This window comes from Salvelinus namaycush, chromosome 9 (assembly GCF_016432855.1).
Source record: "Salvelinus namaycush isolate Seneca chromosome 9, SaNama_1.0, whole genome shotgun sequence".
Classification (NCBI taxonomy): Eukaryota; Metazoa; Chordata; class Actinopteri; order Salmoniformes; family Salmonidae; genus Salvelinus; species Salvelinus namaycush.
In genome coordinates this window covers 9,953,447-9,971,409 of record NC_052315.1, presented here as the reverse complement: position 1 = coordinate 9,971,409, position 17,963 = coordinate 9,953,447, and the positions used below count along the sequence as shown (strand labels likewise).

The 17,963-nt window shown below is 44.5% G+C and overlaps 1 protein-coding gene across 1 annotated transcript in view; it reads right to left on the bottom strand.

Moving 5' to 3' along the window:
- tnni3k (TNNI3 interacting kinase) overlaps window positions 1-17,963 on the bottom strand; it is a 59,679-nt gene that overhangs the window by 32,674 nt on the left and 9,042 nt on the right. Inside the window, exons 7-13 of the mRNA XM_039000483.1 lie at window positions 17,051-17,189; window positions 16,557-16,701; window positions 15,591-15,695; window positions 15,412-15,506; window positions 14,820-14,969; window positions 2,322-2,408; window positions 1,662-1,718 (exon numbers count right to left, since the gene is read on the bottom strand). Coding sequence (XP_038856411.1) covers window positions 1,662-1,718; window positions 2,322-2,408; window positions 14,820-14,969; window positions 15,412-15,506; window positions 15,591-15,695; window positions 16,557-16,701; window positions 17,051-17,189 — 778 coding nt within the window. The remainder of the gene's footprint in view (window positions 1-1,661; window positions 1,719-2,321; window positions 2,409-14,819; window positions 14,970-15,411; window positions 15,507-15,590; window positions 15,696-16,556; window positions 16,702-17,050; window positions 17,190-17,963) is intronic.

Genomic DNA, 17,963 nt, shown 5'->3' with positions numbered 1-17,963 from the left:
ACGAGATCTTCAGTTTCTTGGCAATTTCTCGCATGGAATAGCCTTCATTTCTCAGAACAAGAATAGACTGACGAGTTTCAGAAGAAAGTTCTTTGTTTCTGGCCATTTTGAGCCTGTAATCGAACCCACAACTGCTGATGCTCCAGATACTCAACTAGTCTAAAGAATGCTGGTTTTATTGCTTCTTTAATCAGAACAACAGTTTTCAGGTGTGCTAACATAATTGCAAAATGGTTTTCTAATGATCCATTAGCCTTTTAAAATTATAAACTTGGATTAGCTAACACAACGTGCCATTGGAACACAGGAGTGATGGTTGCTGATAATGGGCCTCTGTACGCCTATGTAGATATTCCATTAAAAATCAGCTGTTTCCAGATACAATTGTGATTTACAACATTAACAATGTCTACACTGTATCAATTTTATGTTATTTTAATGGACCAAAAATTAGCTTTTCTTTCAAAAACAAGGACATTTCTAAGTGACCCCAAACTTTTGAACGGTAGTGTAAGTGATCCCCAAATCAATGTAGTTCACATCATATTTGCGCCTCTTCGATGGTCCAACGTCCCTGTCTGTTGTTCGGTGCTTTCCCGGGTAAGGGGTCAGTAGCTCTTCGGCTCCATCAGATTCACAACTGTCAGTGTCCATGCTAGCTGAGCTAACAACAAATGTAGTTACTGATGCTAGCATTGGATGTGCTCGTGGAAGCAGAACAACTTGTGTCGTCAACAGGTGCAGGTGTAGTACTGCTGTAGTACTGCTGGTAGTAGCAGTACTACCAGTAGAGCTGGTATGTGTCTCTATGGACGCAAGCCTTACTAAATGGACGGTTTGAAAATGTGATAAAAAAATTGAATCACATTTTTATTTGGCGTACCCCGACGGCATTGCGTGGACACCAGTTTGCGCGGACCCCAGTTTGGGAATACCTTTCTTAGACAATAAGGCAAGGGCTGTTTTCTCATCTCCTTATTCTGCTGCTGCCTCCACCACATTGTTCTCAACACCAATGTGCTGTTTAACGTTGCTATTATGCACATAGCAACATAGTCAAGAAAAAGGCGGCAATTCAACAGCACACTGATGTGTTTCTGAACCGCGGACAGCGACCACTATCCAATGCGGGAGAAAGCGCATTTGTTATAAAATAATATAATTTTTCTTAGTGTTGAGTCATTGTTCTTATGTAATATAACCATATACAATTTCAGTAGCACATGTCTTGGAGTGATGGACTGTGTCATCTCAATGGATCAGTCCACTCAGACAGGCGCCAATCAGACAGGTGTCTTGTACACAATATGATTTATTACATTTTTTGCTAATGCTCGACTAAAGAAATCTTGGTCGAGCAACAGCCTATCCACCAAACAATCGACCAGTCGACTAAATGGGGTCAGCCCTACCTGAGTCACATAGCAACAGTAACCAGTGAGCTTTTTTCTCTCTTTTTGTTGTTGTTATTTTTATTTTTTAACATTGGCCTGTTGTTTGCTATTGTCGATGACCATATAATCATATATAGGAGACAAACTCTAATAAGTCCCATAGCAACAGTAACCAGTGAGCATGTCACTGTCAGCTGACAGTGATGTGAAGTGTTGCTTGGATGATGCAGGATGCAGCGTGTCATGTGCTTCACTTTACTCCAGTACCTTTGGTCATGCTTTTGATCTTGCCCAGGGGGGACGGCACAGACACGTAGGACCCATCTGAAAGGATGAAGAAAATGGCCCATGTTTCTGCTCAATCTTTATTCTTTTAGATTATCACATGTACATTGTTGTATGTAGTCAGCAATCTTGGTGAGGTGTTATCTTGCACTTTGAACATTACACATGTTAATTAATAGTCAACATTCTCTCCTTTGTAGACCTATTATTTATTCATTGTTTGAAAATAACATTTACTTGTGTTGTATTCTAACATCTTGGTGAGGTGTTATCTTTGAACATTACTAATGTTTATAGTCAACATCCTCTCCTTTGTTGGCCTCTCCTAAAGATACATAGCATTAGATGTACATTATATGGCATAGCAAAGACATACAGTATAGCATCAAAAAGAGAATATTTGTTCTCTCAATTGTCTTAATTCCTTACATCCTCTCTCCTTGGCTCCTTAAAACGTATTAGAGAAGAATATCAGAGGTTCCTCCACTCTGACCTTCTCCTCCAATGCGTTTTGAGAAGGCGGTAAGTAGAGAGAACATGAGGAATCAAGCCAATACAATTGAGATTCACCCTATGAGATGGCCCTAGATGTTAGGGCCTTGAAGTCAAAGTGCACCAGTGATCCCCTCCTCTCCCACTCACCTCCGCCAGGCTGAGAGTACTCGTTACATGGGGAGTCGTCCAGGGGACGCTTGTAGTGTTTGAGCAGAGTGACGATGGTATCATGACCTGGGGTAGGGACACCGGGACAGGGTCACAGATACAGGGATATACAGACAGGGTTGATACGGTGGCATTCACTATAAACAAACCCATTATTACCGCATTATACCCATCTACCAAAGTCACCATTAGTAGTGCTACTACTGCAGTGTCTACTACTACTACTACATGTATGACTACTACTACTACTACTGTATGTATGATTACTACTACTACATGTATGACTACTACTACTACTGTATGTATGATTACTACTACTACATGTATGACTACTACTACTACTGTATGTATGATTACTACTACATGTATGACTACTACTACTACTGTATGTATGATTACTACTACTACATGTATGATTACTACTACAATTTTTTTTGTCTAAAGGGTTTTAAAATTGAGATTCACCTCAATCAACCAAGTTTCTAATGTTAATCAATCGGATAACTAATAATGAGGCAAATAGCAGTACTTTGGCTGTTAGTTTTAATCTTTTTTGTTGTTGTTGTGAAACGCACCAAACAAGCTGTCAATCTAACCTTCGATGTATACAGCAAGCCGCAACCGCGGATATCATACATTAGAGATGTCCTGCTTAATCTCCGACCCTTTGCTGCAAGTCTACACTGCAATGGAATACCACAATTAATAAATCAACATTTTCCCAAGAAAAGACATCTAAACCAAGGAAGTGTGGCGGTAGAGGGGGAATTCAGAATCTGATTAAAAAACAGCCCTTCAGAACACCTCTTCCATCTATTATGGATGGACATGTACAAAGCATAAGGAATAAGACTGAGGATCTACGGGCTTGTACCCAACACCTCTCAGAGTACCAACAATCCTGCCTGATCTGTCTATCTGAGACCTGGCTTACGGAACAGGATCCCGACTCCATTGTGGAGCTGGATGGCTACACAATTGTTAGAATGGACTGAAACATCAACTCTGGTAAGAGAAAAGGTGGTGGAGTTTGTGCATTTATCAACGAGAAATATTGCAATACTGCCAATATTACAACTAAGCACCAGGTCTGTACTAAAGACATTAAACTATGACCATACTACCTGCCACGGAAAATAAATCAGGTCTGACTATTTATTGTTTACATAACCCCCCTTCACTGACACCCAAATAGGTGCCAACGTGACTTATGACCTTGTATCCCAAGCTGAGACAGAGTCAATCAATCAAATGTATTTATGAAGCCCTTTTTACATCAGTCAATGTCACAAAGTGCTATACAGAAACCCAGCCTAAAACCCCAAACAGAAAGCAATGCAGATGTAGAAGCACGGTGGCTAGGAAAAACTCCCTAGAAAGGCAGGAACCTAGGAAGAAACCTAGAGAGGAACCAGGCTCTGAGGGGTGGCCAGTTCTCTTCTGGCTGTGCCGGGTGGATATTATAACAGTACATGTCCAAGATGCTCAAACGTTCATAGATGACCAGCAGGGTCAAATAATAATAATCACAGTGGTTGTAGAGGGTGCAACAGGTCAGCACCTCAGGAGTAAATTTCAGTTGGCTTTTCATAGCCGATCATTCAGAGTTAGAGACAGCAGGTGCGGTAGAGAGAGAGAGTCGAAAACAGCAGGTCTGGGACAAGGTAGCACGTCCGGTGAACAGGCCAGGGTTCCATAGCCGCAGGCAGAACAGTTGAAACTGGAGCAGCAGCACGACCAGGTGAACTGGGGACAGCAAGGAGTCATCGGGCCAGGTAGTCCTGAAGCTTTACCTGAAGCAGTAAAGCTAACCATGGGAGACTTTAAAATGTGCAATCTATCTGAACACTTACCATCATATCAGAAATATGTTACATGTCCTACCCAAAATTTAGCCTGTCTGGACCTCTGTTATGGTAACATCCCAGGTGAAGTCTGTCTGGACCTCTGTTATGGTAACATCCCAGGTGCGTATTTTTCTAAGGCACTACACAAACTTGGGGGTTCGGATCATAACATGGTTTAGCTCATCCCAGTCTACAAAGCGCGTCTGCAGCGAGAGAAGGCTAAAAAGGTGGAGATTAAATGCTGGACTCCTGAAGCGACTGAAAGCCCTCCAGGACTGTTTTGAGTCCACTGACTGGGCGGCCCTGACGGACAGCTCCGATGACCTGGAAGAGGCAGCGGATACTGTCTCTGAGTACATCTGTTTCTGTGAGGATCTCGTTATTCCCCAAAAGAAAGTCAACATCTTCCCCAATAATAAACCGTGGGTAACTCTGGAATTTAATGAGCTCCTCGTCCAGAAAAAACAAGTGTTTAAATCAGGTGGCAGTAAAAAGGAAAGGAAAAATATTCAGAGGCAACTGAAAAGCAAATTCATGGAGTGCAAGGCAGCATGCAAAGACAAATTAGAAAACATTTTAAAGGACAGTAGGAAAGCCTGGCAAGGGCTACAAACCATCACAGGATACAAACCAAAGAGACCGTTGAAAATGACCTTGCTTTTGCAAATTATTTGAACAGTTTCTACTGTAGGTTTGACATGTGTGATTTTACATCGCAGCAGAAAGTGGCCTTGGACAGTATAGACAGCATACCAGCTGTTGATATACAGATCTCTGTGAATGACATCAAGCAATACTTTCAACGTGTCAACCCACGAAAACCATATGGTCCAGATGGCGTCAGCAGCAAGAGACTTCAGGCCAGCTCGCATTACCGTTCCAGCTGTCACTGAACGGTGGGATAATTGCAGATTTATGGAAGAAGTTGCTGATTGTCCCAATACCTAAAAACAACAAGCCAAAAGTGTCACACCCTGATCTGTTTCACCTGTTTTTGTGCTTGTCTCCACCCCCCTCCAGGTGTCGCCCATCTTCCTCATTATCCCCAGTGTATTTATACATGTGTTCTCTGTTTGTCTATCGCCAGTTTGTCTTGTCTTGTCAGGTCTTATCAGCCTGTTTTCAAGTCTCCCTGCTTTCTCAAGTTCTGTTCCCTAGTTACCCCGGTTCTGACCATTCTGCCTGCCCTGACCCCAAGCCTGCCTGCCTTTCTGTACCTTATTGACTCTGCCCTGGATTACGGACCTCTGCCTGCCTTTGACCTGTCTTTTGCCTACGCCCTGTTTAGGTCAATAAACATCTGTGACTCTAGCTGTCTGCATCTGGGTTTTATCCTGAGTTCTGATAGTACGAACTGGTCTTGACCAACCCAGCAGACTCAGACCAGCTCCATAATGCTGTCTCCCTGCAAGGAGCCACCATTGGAAGACATGAGGAGATACTGCAATGTTTTATGGAGGGACTCCATACCCTGGCAGAACGCCATTACAAGGCGTTTGATACATTGCTGGAGCAATTCCGTAAATTCCCTACTGGGCAGCGGGTCACACCAGTAATCTCCCAGCCTACCCCACTGTCCCGAGAACCCCGCCTACGCTGGAGATTCTGGAACCTGCTGGGCTTTTCTCTCCCGGTGATCCCTCATTTTCGAGTTGCAGCCTTCTTCATTCCCCTCTGACCGTTCAAGGATAGCATACATCATAATGCTAAATGTATGGGGAGGGCACTCGCCTGGGCTATGGCGGTGTGGGAGCAAAAGTCCGACATTTGCCTCAGTCTAGAGGAGTTTGTGGCGGAAGTTCAGAAAGTGTTTGATTCTTCATTGCCCGGGAGAGAGGCTGCTCGTAAGCTGCTCCAGCTACGTCAAGACTCCCGTTGTGTGGCAGACTACGCGGTGGATTTTCGCATTTTGGTGGCTAAGAGGGCCTGGAACCCAGAAGCATTGTTCAACATGTTCCTTCACGGATTATTGGAGGTGATCAAAGATGAGCTCGCAGCCCGGGAGCTGCTCATGGACCTTGACTCCCTCATAGTCATGACCATCAGGATCGATGGACGGCTTCGAGAGCGTAGGAGGGAGAGGGAATCTGTGCCCTGTCACCTTAGTTCGCCCTCGATTCCCACCTCGTCTCCAAGGAATCCCGGAGACCGCCGAAGTCTACATGTCCGAGTGAACCCGACATCCCCCGAGTTCTCTCGCGAATCACTGAGGGCTGCCAATTCACCTCCTTCGGAGTCCATGCACCTGGGCAGGGCTAGATTGACTCCGGCTGAGTGCTTACGTCGACTCCACACCCAGAGTTGTCTAGAATGTGGAGCTACGGGACATTTCGGAGCTACCTGCCCATTAAAAACTCAGGCTCATCAAGAAGGGGCGAGTACTCTGGTGGGCCATACGGTGAACTTTTCCTCTCGCCTTACTCGCACCCCTTTCCATGCCATCCTGCTGTGGGGGAACCAGTCGAAATCCCTCCAGATACTCATCGACTCTGGGGCAGATGAGTTTTTTGGACGCTACCCCGTCCAAGCTGGGCATCCCCACTCAGCCCCTCTCCATTCCCATGGACATTAGAGTGCTGGACGGGCACTCTAAAGGCCGGGTCACTCACAATACCACTCCCATCAACCTCTGAGTGTCATGGAACCACAGCGAGGCAATCCAATTTATGCTGATTAAGTCTTCTCAGGTTCCCGTGGTATTGAGATTCTCTTGGCTCCAGCGACACAATCCCCTCATAGTCTGAACTGCTGGTGCCAGCGACATGTTGAACCAGTTCATTTTCGTCTACCTCGATGACATCCTTGTTCTCCCACTCAGCCCAATAACACGTGCTCCACGTCCGGCAGGCACTCCAGCGCCTCCTGGAGAAACAGCTTTTTGTGAAGCATAGAAATGCAAATTCCATCGCTACACCTTCCCCTTCCTTGCTTACATCATCACTGCAGGGCATGTACAGATGGATCCCGGGAAGGTGAGAGCGGTGGTGGAATGGCCCCAGCCTAAGTCTAGAGTGCAGCTGCAACGTTTCCTGAGATTTTCCAACTTCTATCGTCGCTTTATCCAGGATTACAGCACCCTGGCTTCCCCCCTGTCTGCTCTCACTAGGTTCCGTTCACATAGTCCTCAACTGCTGACCGGGCGTTCCGGGACCTCAAGCACCGCTTCACCACTGCTCCCATATTGGTTCATCCTGACCCGTCCCGTCAGTTCGTGATGGAGGCTGATGCTTCGGATGTTGGAGTGGGGGCTGTCCTGTCCCAGCGTTCTGCCCTGGACCTCAAGTTACATCCCTGCTCCTTCTTCTCCCATCGCCTCAACGCCATGGAGAGGAACTACGATGTGGGGAATCGTGAGCTTCTCACGATGAAGATGGTGCTGGAGGAGTGGAGACACTGGTTGGAGGGGGCGGAACATCCGTTCATTGTGTGGACGGACCACAAGAACCTGGAATATCTCTGCACCGCCAAGCGTCTCAATTCCTGGCAAGCTAGGTGGGCCCTGCTTTTCACCCAGTTTAACTTCTTCTTCTCCTACCGACCAGGATCCAAGAACATCAAGCCAGATGCGCTGTCAGGCTGTCACGCCGCTATAGCCCCATGGCTACACCCTCGGACCCCGAGACCATCCTTCCCACCTCATGTCTGGCGACACCATTCAGCTGGGGAATAGGGAAGCACGTCTGTGAGGTGCAGCGTTCCCAGCCGAACCCCGTGGGTGGGGGCCAGATAATCGGATGTTTGTGCCTGACGCTGTCCCCTCATCAGTCCTGGAGTGGGCCCATTCCTCCAGGTTTGCCTGCCAGCTGGGCTCCCGTCGGACCCTGACCTTTATGCGGCAACACTTTTTGTGGACTACCATGGTCCCGGGCATCTCCGCGTTTGTCGCCGCCTGTATGAAGTGCTTTGAAAGGTTGGTAATGGCTCACATCAACATCATTATCCCAGAAACCCTAGACCCACTCCAATTTGCATATTGCCCAAACAGATCCACAGATGATGCAATCTCTATTGCACTCCACACTGCCCTTTCCCACCTGGACAAAAGGAACACTTATGTGAGAATGTTATTCATTGACTACAGCTCAGCGTTCAACACCATAGTACCCTCAAAGCTCATCACTAAGCTAAGGATCATGGGACTAAACACCTCCCTCTGCAACTGGATCCTGGAAAATTATTCAAAAACAAATTCTTTCTGGTTTCTCATCCCAATTAGACCCAAACCAATTTGCCTACCGTGCCTCCAGAGGTGCTGATGATGAGTTACTGGTCATGCTGAACAATATCTTCAAACATTTAGATAAGGCAAATAGCCTCGTGAAAATTGTATTCATTGACTTCAGTAGCGCGTTCAACACCATCCAACACCACCTACTGCTGGATAAACTGTTGAATTTGGATGTCAACTCTCTACTGATCAATGGATTAATAGTTTCCTTGTGAACAGTACTCAACAAGTGAAGTTTACCTCCGTCATCTCTACATCTAGAACAGTGAATACAGGAGCACCTCAAGGTTGCATACTTTCACCGATACTGTACACACTGTACAGAAATGATTGTCAAGCCTCTGACATGCAGCAAACTGAACAATTTTAATGTTGACTGCCATATCTTACAAATGTTCTATAAATCTGTCCTGCAGAGTCAGAGTGCGCTGTCCTTTGGTCTGATATGTGTGTTTGGAAACATGCGAGAGCAAGACTACGTCAGGATTCAGTGCTTGATTAAGATGGCGGGAAGGATAATTGGTATAGATCAAGAATCAGCCTGTACACAAAACTCATTCTCCTAAAACTTGAAAATATTTTACAGGACAGTACTCATCCCCTTCACTCAAAATTCAGACACAGCAGCAGCCAGACAAGAGGAAAGAGACTTCTTCAAAAGAAAATCAAAACAGATCGATATGGGGACTCTTTTATTCCAACATCCATTAGGCTGTAAAATAGTCTGTTGGTCCCTCGAGATTACAGCTTATTGCACTTTCACTTTAAATGTGTAGCGATAGTACTGTTAATTAATTATATTGTGTAGTTTCTGTGTTTTCATGTACTGTGTTTTTAAGCATGTGACCAAATGAATTTCCCCCTGGTGGGAGAATAATGTTGATCTGACGACGACTACTACTACTACTACTACTACCACTACTACCACCACCACCACCACCACCACTAGTGGTGAACCGTAACTATTTTGAGCTAGGCCCTCAGTTGCGGAAAAACATCTGACGTCATACATATAGATAGAGAACTCGGATGCCTGTGTTTCCAGAGCATGACTTGAGACCTTTCTTTTGCAAACCTATGTAGGAGAAGCAATTCTTTGATGACAGGGTCAAACGGTCCTACACCACGCCTCAGCTGTGGCTCACAGAAGCAGCACACGTACACAACGGTTGCAAATATTGAAAGCAGGAACCACGTTAGAAGAAAATACGGTTGCATCGTTTCAAAGAAACATTTGCCAAAACAAACAGTCACTCAAATAGTGGCGGAATAAATTCAACCACACAGCTACTCACATTGTTTCAAGACCACGGACAGGATATCCTGTCAGAGAGAAAAAAGTTGCGCTGATTTCGATGTTCTATCTCCAGCATGCAACAATAAAAAAATACATCACAACACGAAATGTCATGTACCCAGTATTTCCAATTGCAACGTCATTACCTATGTTTTTACCACACAACCAGTGATCTAAAGTTGAAATAGTCACCATTATACCACTAGGCAGGTAGCATAGTGGTTAGAGGGTTGGACTAGTAACAGAAAGGTTGCAAGATTGAATCCCCCGAGCCGACAAGGTAAAAATCTGTCGTTCTGCCCCTGAACAAGGCAGTTAATCCACTGTTCCTAGGTCATCATTGAAAATAAGAATTTGTTCTTAACTGACTTGCCTATTTAAATAAAGGTTAAACATTTAAAAACAAAATCCATTCTCTTGTCCTTCTTTATGAAATGGGCAATGGCAGGTTCATATAGCTTGATTTTAAATCCGAAAGAAGTTATTTTTCGATTGAGATCAAAGCCAGGGCTGACAGTCGGGGCCGGTCCAGTGGTGTTCCTGGAATATGTCTTGATCCTTTTTAGTGCAGAAAATGTTCTTTCTACTGATGCAGTGGACACTGGAATGGTCCAAACTAGACAGGTAAGAAGATACAATTGGTGCATACTATCAATTAGTCTCTTCTGCTGTAGAAAGTGGAGCAGATCAGCCGGGCTCTTACCCTCGAAGTCAGACATTGAGTACATAACTGTGAGTTCTGTTTAAAGCCGCGGCAAATCAAAATTAGGGCCATAGCTTTCCTCGAGACTTGAGAACGCAGCGTTTGGAAAGTTTGGCGTTTCCCTATATATTGGGAACTTTTGTGGGTCAAGGAGGGCAAGGAACATGAGCTTTTCATGGTCATTGAACCTGTTTCTTAGCTGAGTGACAATGTTGTCGATGATCGCACTGTGTAGCTGTTGGTACTGCCCGCGAATGTCTCCTTGCATATGTGTCCTGCGCCCCCTTGGTACTCCGGTCTCACTCACAGTGTCCTCGTAGATGGAATCAAATTTTACTTTTTCCCTCTCTGTGGTGTTGCAGAAGTCATCCACCCTGGACAAGCAGAACTGCATGTCAAACTCCCTGTTCTGCAATATTCCAAACAGCCCGTCGGAGTATGCAAATATGGAATAGAACGTGGATAGCAGGAAGCTGAACTCGAAGCTTGTCAGGTGCATCATGTATCAATCTGCGCTGTGAACAGTGTCTTCATCAGAGTTTTTTATTTTTTTTTATTTTTTATTTTATTTCACCTTTATTTAACCAGGTAGGCTAGTTGAGAACAAGTTCTCATTTGCAACTGCGACCTGGCCAAGATAAAGCATAGCAGTGTGAACAGACAACAACACAGAGTTACACATGGAGTAAACAATAAACAAGTCAATAACATGGTAGAAAAAAAGAGAATCTATATACAATGTGTGCAAAAGGCATGAGGAGGTAGGCAATAAATCGAATAATTACAATTTAGCAGATTAACACTGGAGTGATAAATCATCAGATGATCATGTGCAAGTAGAGATACTGGTGTGCAAAAGAGCAGAAAAGTAAATAAATAAAAGCAGTATGGGGGTGAGGTAGGTAAATTGGGTGGGCTATATACCGATGGACTATGTACAGCTGCAGCGATCGGTTAGCTGCTCAGATAGCAGATGTTTAAAGTTGTTGAGGGAGATAAAAGTCTCCAACTTCAGAGATTTTTGCAATTCGTTCCAGTCGCAGGCAGCAGAGAACTGGAAGGAAAGGCGGCCAAATGAGGTTTTGGCTTTAGGGATGATCAGTGAGATACACCTGCTGGAGCGCGTGCTACGGGTGGGTGTAGCCATCGTGACCAGTGAACTGAGATAAGGCGGCACTTTACCTAGCATAGCCTTGTAGATGACCTGGAGCCAGTGGGTCTGACGACGAACATGTAGCGAGGGCCAGCCGACTAGGGCATACAGGTCGCAGTGGTGGGTCGTATAAGGTGCTTTAGTAACAAAACGGATGGCACTGTGATAAACTGCATCCAGTTTGCTGAGTAGAGTGTTGGAAGCTATTTTGTAGATGACATCGCCGAAGTCGAGGATCGGTAGGATAGTCAGTTTTACTAGGGTAAGTTTGGCGGCGTGAGTGAAGGAGGCTTTGTTGCGAAATAGAAAGCCGACTCTAGATTTGATTTTGGATTGGAGATGTTTGATATGAGTCTGGAAGGAGAGTTTGCAGTCTAGCCAGACACCTAGGTACTTATAGATGTCCACATATTCTAGGTCGGAACCGTCCAGGGTGGTGATGCTAGTCGGGCGTGTGGGTGCAGGCAGCGAACGGTTGAAAAGCATGCATTTGGTTTTACTAGCGTTTAAGAGCAGTTGGAGGCCACGGAAGGAGTGTTGTATGGCATTGAAGCTCGTTTGGAGGTTAGATAGCACAGTGTCCAAGGAAGGGCCAGAAGTATACAGAATGGTGTCGTCTGCGTAGAGAATCCAAGCCAGATGGCGAAAGAGGTATTGTAGAATTTTGTTTGCTAACTGGTGCTAGCTTCGTGGCAGTGGCGCTAGCTGCAAGCTAGCTGTGAGGATCAGAAGTAGTGGTTCAGGGATTACGGCAGGAATCCGGCGTTGTTGTGGAGAGACAGTCCGATGCTGGTAAATTGGTGAGTAATATCCAGGCTAATAACAGGGCTGGTGTCTGTGCAGAAGGTAAAAGCTGCTAGCAGTGGCTAAAAATGACTAAATAGCTTGTAGCTGATTAGCTGGTTAGCTACTGGGGGTTCTTGAATGTGTTCCAAAGTTAAAAAATAATAGCGATTCCGTATCACATTGGGTGAGGTAGGTTACCGGAAGGTATAATCGAATTAAAAATCGAAAGGAGATAGAATTAAAAAAATATATATATACAAAAAATACGAAAAATACAAAAGTACACGAGAGGACGAAACGAAACACGCCTACACTGCTACGCCATCTTGGATTCATCGTGATGGTCCACTATGAGTCATTGTGATGGTCCACTATGTATTCAAATAGTTTAATGAGTTCCACTTTTTCTCCCTACACAGTGCAAACTAAGCGTGAGGAGAAGTTCCATCGTGTTGGCGCCACTCTGGGTAGTCTTCGCTGGCATATTTCATCCAGTAGTTTTGTTCGTTTGACAGATCTTGAGAAAAACGCTGCTAGGCCACGAAGATGAGAAGAAAAAAATCTTGCATTCTTTTAGTTAACCAGCACCTTGTGACATCACCAGCGCTTGCGGGATAGTTTCTTTCACCTTGGCTTGTACTCCGTTTATAGAAGAGGCCATCACTGCGGCCCCATCGTAACACTGTGCCACAACTTTGGCCGTGCATTCACACTCCTCTAAAAAGCTGATAATTCGGGCAGCATCCGCTTCTGCCCTTTTATCCTCAGTTACATCCTCAAATTTGAAAAACCTTTCCTTCTCACCACCATCGGTAGAGTAACGCAACACATAAGACATTTGGGCTTCAATGCTGATGTCTGTCATCTCGTCAACCATGATGGTTACAAAGGAGTGCTTTTTCAATTCCTCCTTCATGACATCTGTCATTACATTCGCGACTGCATGTATCAGGTCATTTTGGATTTTGCTGGAAGTGCCTGTGAACACGGTAGCCTTAGCCAAATGGCAGTTTAACATGCTGCCATACTCAGCCAAGAAATCCAGTATTTCCAAAAAGTTTCCCTTATTAGCTGATTCCTTACCCTCATCATGTCCTCTGAACGCCAATTCTTGCTTTCCTAAAAACACAACCGTATGAATAAGGCGCTTTAGAATCTCCCTGTTGTGCCTGACTTTATCATTGTGAGCAAGTGTCTCATTGCGCCACGGCTTGTTGAGAAGAAGGTCTACACTTGTTTCCCCAAATGTTTTAAAACTCACTGTAGCTCACAGGTGTGAAGTTGAGTTTTGGAGTCGAAGTGCTGACTTTGTCTAACAGGCTAAATCTTTGAAACCAGTCGTCCAGGTTGAGCTATAGTATTATCAGTGCTGAAGAGCAGGCAATTCCAACAGTAAAGCTTTTTTGTCAGCTCACAGCCGGTTATCCACGGATAGCGCTCATAATTATTAACTGGAAAATGCCTTTCAAAACTATTTCCTCGTTGCACCAAATCAGGCATTGTCCTCGATTACTCGCTCTGCAGTTGCCATCGCCATCGTTACATACACTCACTGCAAAAAGCTAGCCAGCTAGCTAGGCTCAAGCGTGACAAAACAAGATAAGGCTCGCTATTGGCTCTGAATTAGTGATGTATACTTAGGCATCATACAATTGTCCCACCTATTACAAGACAATTTGTGATTGGTTGATTCTACTGTCATTCCAAAATGCTGCTCTAATTGAAGTCAATGTCAATGACGTTGGCTGGTGCCTTCTATTCAAAGCCTGAGGGCCTAGCCAATGAGTGTTGAGCCCAGCTAGATTATTTCTACCAAGAAACTACCAAAGAAAAATTCAGATTGGATATTTTTTCTCTTGGATATTAATAACCCTTCTTTTTCCAACACAAACTGAAGAAATTCAATAGGAAGATCATTACAATTAAGGCAACAAAAATATTAAATCAATGAAAACAAAATTACAAATTATAATATATAAAAATATATACAGATGTGTATCTATCCTTAGGCCCTCTCTGAGGGCGTAGAGGGCCCTGATGGTTCCCCACTGACTACTACTGGGTAATAGTACAGTCACTACTACATGTATGCCAACGACTACTAATACTACTGGGCAGTACTACAGTCACTACTACTACTATGTAGTACACAGTCACTACTATTACTTATACTCTCACTATTTATTCTTACTGAGACAGGGGTAGGGTGACAGTGTGGGAGAGTAAAATCAATTACAAACAGTTACTCAGTGTACAGTACTGTCAAGGTTTCCTAGCAACGCCAAATCTCTGAAAGTTACAAACCATCCTCCTCACAATTCAAGCAAAGTCAATCATCTGTGAAAAAGAGATCTAGTAAAAATGTTATCATCTCAGCTCTATTTACAAAATCTAGCCTTTCTGAAATACAGCTTTGTCTTTGGCCTCCCATTAGACAGACCCATGTGTCCATCACTGACATACCTTTCTCATAGGCCCACATGAGGCAGGTCTGCTCCTCCTTCTCCCCACTGGACCGGCTGGGGTCACAGGCCACCAGGTTCATGTCAGCCCCGCTGTCCAACAGGAACTGGACCAGACGTATGTGGCCGTGGAAACATGCACTGTGCAGACCTACAGAGATAGTGACAGGGTTCAAAGTTTATTAGCCTAAGCAGTCAGATCAACCGCTCTTCTTCCATTCATATGGACCTTATTTGTGTTGAAGTCCTTGCCAATTGTCAAAGTCGTTTTTTATGTATGACTATTGTTGCAAAACTTATTTCCCTCTGGGATAACAAAGTTGGAACTTGAACTTATTGAGTGCTTTCGGCTGGTTTAGAAGTCCTTGCCAATTGTCAAGGTCGTGTTCAAACAAATTTGAATTGGAACTAGATCTTATTAAGTGCTCTCGGGTGGTTTAGATGTTATTTGTAGGGCCAAGAGCTTTTCCTCTTCAGTTCTGGTCAACAAAAACTCCTGGCCTCAGTCATACTTTAACATTAGGGTCTGATCGCGTGACCTGGCCAGGGAAAACCTCCTGGCCCTAGATTAGGTAACAAGGAGACATAGCCACCTGTGTGTCCGTCTCGGCCCTGATGGTTGATGCTCATGGCGTTCTGACCGAGCAGGAACTTGACCATCTCCAGACTCTTCCCATAGGTGCAGGCACTGTGGAGAGAGGTAGACACTGCTGTTATCTTGGACCAGTACAGACGGAGAAGGTAACTCATTGGGGTACACTAGGGTTATTACCTGTGAAAGGCGGTCTCGCTAAATATGTTCTCCTTGGACAGACTCTCTGTGCCTGACAGCTGCACTATCTCCTTCACCACCTCAAACTTGCCATTGTAGCAGGCCCTGTGGAACACAGGCGCAATGAGTTGCAGATACATCTAGACACATAAGGAGATCATAGTAGCTTTTATCAGTCTCAGTGAAAAAGACCAGGGGCCATATGTATCAAATCACACTTTATTTATCACATGCTTTGTAAATAACAGGTGTAGACTAACAGTGAAATGCTTACTTACGGGCCCTTCCCAACAATGCAGAGAGAAAAATATAGAAAAAATAATAACACGAGGAATAAATACACAATGAGTAAAGATAACTTTGCTATATACACGGGAACCAGTACCAAGTCGATGTTCAGGGGTATGAGGTAGATATGGGCTGGGGTAAAGTGGCTATGCAACAAGATAGATCATTAACAGTAGCAGCAGTGTATGTGATGAGTCAAAAGAGTTACTGCAAAAGAGGGTCAATGCTGATAGTCAGGGTAGCTATTTTGTGGACTCTTATCTATTTAGAAGTCTTATCTGCGGGCCCATGCCAACATTTTTCTGCCTCCTGGGGGTGAAGAGGCATTGTCGTGCCTTCATCATGACTGTTTTGGTGTGGGTGGATCATGTAAATCCCTTAGTGATCAAGTGTCTCAGAGTAGGAGCACTGATTTAGGATCAGTTTTGACTTTCAGTTAAGATCACAATGAATAACGGTTACATAGATGGCGGGGGCAGATTCTAGATCAGCACTCCAACTCTGAGACACTTGATACATACAGCCCCTGTAGAGTTCAATCTGCTGCTGAACTCCTCAGAGGGTACTGACATGAGCCAGTGACATCATTCTCTGTCTATTTCCCCCGTGTTGTACTCTAAATGGTTTCACCCCAGATGTTCTTATCATTATGATGTACTGTATCATTAGTTAACTCACAGGTGGAGAGGGGTGTCTCCATAGATGTTGACGGAGTGAGGCTGTAGCTCAAAGTTGCCCTGCAACAGGAAGTGGACCACTTCATGGTGGCCGAAACGGGCACAGAAGTGGAGCGGGACGTGGTCCTCATTGTCCTGAGCATTCACTGTGGAGGAAGAAGGACTGAGTTGTTCTCTGGTTGGGCAACTTTAAATAAGCTAGTAATTTCCTTACTAAAACCATTCACAACTTTGAACACTTTGCTGAACCCATGAATAAATCCACTGAGTCGTTGTGTGACTTGTAGATAAACATGATGGTAAGTACCGGTAGACCATAATGAACATCAGGTCCACTATGCAGTTACATCTTAATGTTCCCCACTCAAGCGCACGTCCCATCAAGATAAACAGTATATCACCTGAACCGTGGAATGTATTGAGAGCATGTTTACAGACACAGTGAAACTCAAGCATGTACCATGTAGCTCCTAGACCTACGGCACTAACTCTCACCTTCAGTCTTGCTCCCCTCTGCCAGCAGCAGTTTCACGACGCTGAGGAAGCCCTTGGCAGCTGCCAGGTGTAACGGTCTGTCTCCCACCTCCCCACTCACATTTACATCCGCCTCAAACTTCAACAACAGCTTAGCCACCTGAGAGATATACATTTTAGACATTTAGCAGACACTCTTATCCACAATTACTTACAAGTAGTGCATTTACCTTAAGATAGCTAGGTGAGACAACAACACATCACAATCGTGGCGGGCTGCGGCATTCTGGATAAGTTGCAGAGATTTGATGGCACAAGCGAGGAGCCCAGCCAACAGAGAGTTGCAGTAGTCTAGACGGGAGATGCAAAGTTCCTGGATTAGGACCTACGCCACTTCCTGTGTGAGGAAAGGTCATACTCTATGAATGTTGTAGAGCATGAACCTGTTTTGATGTTTGCAGAGAACGACACAACGAGGTTATTTGTGACTCACAACCTGGATTCGGTCTTATGTAGCAAAATTTGAAATTGTGCTTTTTACATTGGATAAAAGTAGACAGTCAGAGCTACAAAATGGTATATCATACACTTAATTTTGAGGAACAATGGGAAAGTAATTCTGCTTTGAAAGTTGATAAACTTGTAAACTCACTTTTTAGAAAATGGCTTTTGAATGTTTTGGTATCTAGTGACGAGCTCTTTGTCTACACCCATTCAGCATCGTTCACACCCTCTTAAGCTTTAGCCCCACCCATCTCGTTTCGCTGTCAGAGCGTTCAGAGCACACACTTGATGCTCTGGCCGATGGTTTGTTTACCTCGGATAACATGAAAACATCCTAACCAGCTCTGCGGGCAACAAATTCCTTACGCTTTTTTGCCCAAAAAATTGGGATTGAAACCAGGTGTGTAAAACAAAGACAAAACAAATGGAA